General features: G+C 47.4%; 1 protein-coding gene across 1 annotated transcript in view; it reads left to right on the forward strand.

Moving 5' to 3' along the window:
- ACSS1 (acyl-CoA synthetase short chain family member 1) overlaps positions 1–2781 on the forward strand; it is a 49060-nt gene extending 46279 nt beyond the window's left edge. The window contains exons 10-11 of the mRNA XM_026657723.1: positions 267–385; positions 2248–2781. Coding sequence (XP_026513508.1) covers positions 267–385; positions 2248–2427 — 299 coding nt within the window. The 3' untranslated portion in view covers positions 2428–2781. The remainder of the gene's footprint in view (positions 1–266; positions 386–2247) is intronic.
- The last annotated feature ends 2760 nt before the right edge of the window (positions 2782–5541 follow it).

The raw sequence follows: 5541 nt of genomic DNA on the forward strand, positions 1-5541 counted from the left end.
CCAGGGACTCCAGAACAAGGCACATTAATCGTTAAGGACCTGATTCTGCCATCCTTACTCACCACTACTGTGTAAATAAGCTGCTGGTATTCTTGGAAGCACCTGCAGTGTGAGGTATTACTCAGAATGAGCAAGGTAGACCCTAACCCCGACAGTTGCTACAGGCATTTGAAACAGCACCTATGCACGCAGTCCAACTGAAATGAATGCCTTTCCCAACAATGATTTAATGTACAGTACACGCCCTCTGTTTACTTCCCTTCCAGGTGCCTTTGCTTTCATAGTGTTAAAAGAAGACACAGCTCATACAGAACGTGTTAAAGAAGAGCTCAGATCTATAGTTGCTTCCAAGATTGCAAAGTATGCTGTGCCTGATCACGTTCTGGTAGGTGTCTGGGGGCTACCATTGCAAGACATCTTGTCTGTAACCCACTTAACAGGCTTGATCCTGCCCCCAGTAACACTGTTTTGTTCCTCCCTGGCAGAGCAGCCTTAAAGCCAGGTTCACCAGATAGATGAGGAATTCCTCTGTAGTGCAGAACTGGCATAGCAGCCCTAAGCCACTCCTCCAGGCTCTGGTGTCCGGAGTATACCAAAGGCATGGCTGCAGGAAAAGGAGGATGGCTGGAGTGCTAGTGCACCTGGGAATCCTTGGTTGCAAAGCATCCTCCTGGGGGGCTACTGCAGCGGTGTACAATTTAGAGTAGCCCTGAGGCTGTTCTACTTATGCCAAGGACTGAACCAACCCTAGGAATTTGGAGCGCACAAAGAAACCAGCTTTTCTACTTCCGCCTCCAAACCACATTAAGCAGAGTTCTGGCAAAGGGGGGATCCGGCCCCTCCTGTTTAAAGCATGTACAAACAGCCGAGTTGCTTAAAATGTCTGATATTTTCTGCCTCCATCTTAATACAGCATCCCAGCTGCATTCATATGCCTCTGTGTCTGCTAGACCCACAGTACAGTTCATCAGAATGAGGTGTGCACTGATGGGAATACAGAGGTATATGGAATATCCCCGTGTTTTAAAAAATCAAAATTTAAGGGAAAGGTTGGAACATACAAGAGTAAAGCTACGGTTGTAGTACAACCCAAGATGAAGTAACGCATACTTTGCACCATCAACTGATGCTCATCTCACCCAGGCATTGAAAGACTTACTCCCAGAGCCATCAGGTGTTCCCAGGATTCCCAGATAGTCCCAGAGTAAAGTCCATGGCTGATCATACTGCTCCCTTTCCCTACAGATTAGCAGTTAATGCTCTTCAGTTTTCTTACCACTGGCCTGTTTTCGGCATATATATCCAAAAACAGAGCAGTCGTATGGCAGGTTGCGTGGCCTGTCTGTGCAAAGGAGCTATCCTACAGAAGCCAGACAAAGGCTAGGTCTACACTACACAGCTTTTAGCGACATGGCTGTGCCACTAAAAGTCACGCAGTGTAGCCGCTGTTTGTCGGCCCTCTTGCTGACCTAAAACTTCCACCCCCAAAGAGCGGCGTTTGCTCCCTGCCAACAAAGCGCTGTTCACCCTGGCACTTGTCACCGGCAAAACTTTTGTCTTTGGGGATATTTTTTTTTTAACACCTCTGAAAGACAAAAGTTTTGTCGTTCAATTGCCAGTGTAGACAAATAGTAACTCTTCAGGTCCATTGCTATGGCCTTCCCTATGACCTTATCAGTTAACATTAACCCTTGCCTGTACATAGGAGGTAGCGGACTACAGTGGATAGGACCTGGGACTGGGAATTAGGAGACCTGAGATGTATTTCTGGCTCTGCCACTGACTTACAGTATTATGTGACCCTGAGCAGGTGGCTTAACTGTTCCGGGCATTAGATTCCACATCTATAAATAGGGATGATGATACCTACCCGCTTTTGTAAGCCACGCTGAGATTTATGAGAGTGCTGAGGCCAAGATTTCTAGACACAGGTGCCTATGGGTAGGCTTCTAATTCTGTAGTTTAGCACCTGAATAAATAGCCTGATTTTCAAAAGTGCTGAGCACCTAGCATCTCCCATTGGGCCCAAACTGGAAAAAGAAAGGAGAAAAATCAGTTAAAAACTAATAAAAAAATAAACATCACCATATTCCTTCTTCCTGGACTGTGACCACCATGCCTTGCTCTTAAACAGTTCCCAGGAATCTCACTGGGGATATGCAGTGGGATCATTTCAAGGCTGGGTTCACTCAAACAGTTTCATCAGGATCAAAGTTCTAAGGCAAGTGTATTTGTCCTTCTCTTCAGGTAGTGAAACGCCTTCCTAAAACGCGATCCGGGAAAATTATGAGAAGGGTGCTGAAGAAAATTGTTGCTGACCAATCCAGTGATTTGGGAGATGTCACCACGCTGGATGATCCAAGCATCGTCGCAGAAATACTAGATGCCTACCAGAAATACAAAACCGAGCAGTCTGCATCTTCATAGGAAGGTCTTGAGTCTCTTTCCAAAAGAAATTCAGAGGAACATAAACAACCATCCAGATAACTTTGCTCTTTCATGGACTATCATCAAATTCTGCTCACTCCTAAGAGAACAAAATGATGATTCCTCTCACAACATACTATAATCTATCATAGACCATGGTATACAGCGGCCTTCTCTTTCCTTGGAAACCATGGCATACACACTGTGAAGCATCATATGTGAAGAACCTTCTGAACAAGTGCCTGACTGAATTTGCCAAATCTAAGTGTTTTCACACTATTTTTAGGGAAAGTGTATAGCAGCCTTTTTAGGTTTCCACTAGCTGCATTAAAAATAAACAGCTAGTAAACTGTTTATGACTGTTGAGGTAGGTGATGTTTTTAATGCTTGAAGCAATACTTTCCCCCCCTCTGCTCCCAGACACTCACGGGGAGAGATTTTATAATACATTTTGCCATTTTGGAGAATAGTCAGAGAACCCATATCTTCAATTTTTCATTTCACTTAGAATCATAGAAATGGGCTGGAAGGGACCTTGAGGAGTCATCAAGTCCAGCCTCCTGCCCTGAGGCAGGACCATGCTAGACCATCCCTGATAGGGGTTTGTCCAACCTGTTCTTAAACACATCCAATGATGGGGAAGCCACAACTTAAATCTAACTTGGTTATCCCAGTTCAGGTAGCTGCAACAGTGGTGTCTTTTTAGCAATGCTATATACTGCAGTGTATATTGCATGTGCACTATTTGTGAAATGGATCACAGATCAAGTACCCATACTCTTTTCATTACAGTTGCTTTGGTGCCTGATCATGGTTTTAGGCCTCACCACACTTGGCTCAAAACAGTAAATCTGGGGTCCAAAGGATCCCAGCCTTTCCCTTTCCTTCCCCAAACTCAACAAACCCAGGCCCAGATCCTCAATGGTCTTTAGGTCCCTAACTCTCATTGAAATCAGTGGCATTGAAGCACCTAAATACTTCTGAAGATCAGCACCTACTCCCTTCTAGGAAACATGGATCTCAGCACCCATCTGAACCTGGAGCTGATTAGCCGCCTCTAAGCCCATGTTGCCTCATGTCCCAGCTGGATAGGGATGGAGCCTGCAGCTGTCACTTATACTACATTTTACAGCAACTACATCTCTCTTTCCACCAATGCCCCTCAGGCCCTCAGTCCAGCACCTTGTAACTGCGGAAAAGGAAAGAACAGAAGCAAGATCACACAAGGAGTCTGTGGCTGAGGCAGGACTTGAAATCCAGTACAGTAACTCCTCACTTAGCGTTGTAGTTATGTTCCTGAAAAATGCGACTTTAAGCAAAACGATGTTAAACGAATCCAATTTTCCCATAAGATTTAATGTAAATGGGGAGTTAGGTTCCAAGGACATTTTTTTTTGCCAGATAAAAGGCATTATATACATAAACACTATACGTTTTAAACCATTTTAAACAAGCAATTTAATACAGGTATAAGTTTTAAACAAACAATTTAATACTATACGCAGCAATGATGTTTGTGAAACTCTTCTCCCCTCCCCTCCAGCCTCCTGAATGCTGGCAGAGTTCAGTCCTGGTTGACCGTGAAAAATTAACAGGTGCTCTGCACCCACCAGCAGCGAAGCTCCCCGTCACGCCGCCTCCTTCCCCTGAGCGCGGTGTCCCTGCTCCTCCCCCACCCTCCCAGAAAGTCCTAACAGCTGGTTGGCACGGGAAGCTCTGGGAGGGAGGGGGAGGAGGTAGAGAAGAGGAAGTTGTGCAATGCTCCCTTGTAAAGGCGCTGCTCTTCCAGAGAATCCTACAAGCAGTAGACCGAGCAGGCAGCCAAGCGACATCATAAGGGAGCATTGCACAACTTTAAACAAGCCTGTTCCCTAATGGAGCAGGGACGTAACATTGAAACAGCCCTAGGATATTTTGAAACCCTTAGGGAACAGGCTTGTACCAGGGTTCACTCACCGCTGGGGTGTCTCCTTGTGGCTGCATCTGTGGAGTAGCTCTGCCTGGTCTGACCTCCCCTTCCTTCCTTCCTTCGCTTGCGCTGCAGCCCCTCTTGCTCTCTAATTGTAGCCGTGCTTCCTCTTTGTTGCTTGGTGCTCTGCTCAGGGCACTCGTTTTCTCCTTGTGGGGTAACAAAGTCTCACTGGACCAGCTGTCTGGATGCCATTCCAGGCAGTCTTCCCATTCCAGACTGTCACTTTCCCAGTGGCTGGTAGGGGAACCTGGGTGAGACTCCAGGTTCCAGCCAGGAACCCTATCAGCAGCAGCCAAGGTCTGCACAGCCCCATCCCCTGCTGCCGTTTCCTACTCCACCTTCCACAGGCTTTCTTCTTCGTTCTCTGGGTAAGCCCTTCCTTCGGGGTCAGGGTCAGGAGCAGGATCCCAGGGCTTCTGCTCCACCCCTGGGTTTCCTCCTCACCACCTCTCTGCTCCCAGAGAGTGACTGCAGACCTCCACACTGCGGCACCTTCTGCCCTCATTTCCTGGCTTTATACAAGCCCCCCCCACACTCCTGCCTAGGTGGACTCCATATTCAATGAGTGCTTGTCAGTCAAGCCCGGGTCTCCTCTCAGGTGCAGCTTACTTGGTTAAGTAGCCACCTTAATCCCTTCAAAGTGGTGTGGGGTGAACAGCCCCACGACAGCTCATCAGCACTGAGGGTCTCTCACTTTTGAAGAACAGAAAAAGTGAGCGACATCTGGGAGTTGTTGCACTGTAATGAATTCTGTGTGATCTTGGGTGAGGCACTTCACCGCCCTGTGCCCCAGAGCCTCATCTGCAAAACGGGGACGGGACGATTGTGCTTCCCTGCCTCACAGGGGCTCAGGTATGGCAGCAATGGGGGCGATGTGAGAGGTGTCATTCTCTTGCTGCCATCTCGGTGCTGACATGACTCGCTAAGCACCCCCGCCTTTTTTTCTGCAGGGAGGGAATGGCTTCCCCACTTCCAAATATCCTCTTCACATGTGGACACAGGGCCCGCCCCTGCTGAATTTTACTGGCAGGGGATGCAGACTCCATGCATGGGCTTCCTGAATAGACAATAATTTTCCTTGTCCGCAGTGGTGTTGTAGCAATGTTGGTCCCAGGATATGAAAGAGGCAATATCTTTTATTG

The sequence above is a fragment of the Terrapene carolina genome, unplaced genomic scaffold (genome assembly GCF_002925995.2).
Source record: "Terrapene carolina triunguis isolate 2854851 unplaced genomic scaffold, T_m_triunguis-2.0 Scaffold275, whole genome shotgun sequence".
Classification (NCBI taxonomy): Eukaryota; Metazoa; Chordata; order Testudines; family Emydidae; genus Terrapene; species Terrapene triunguis.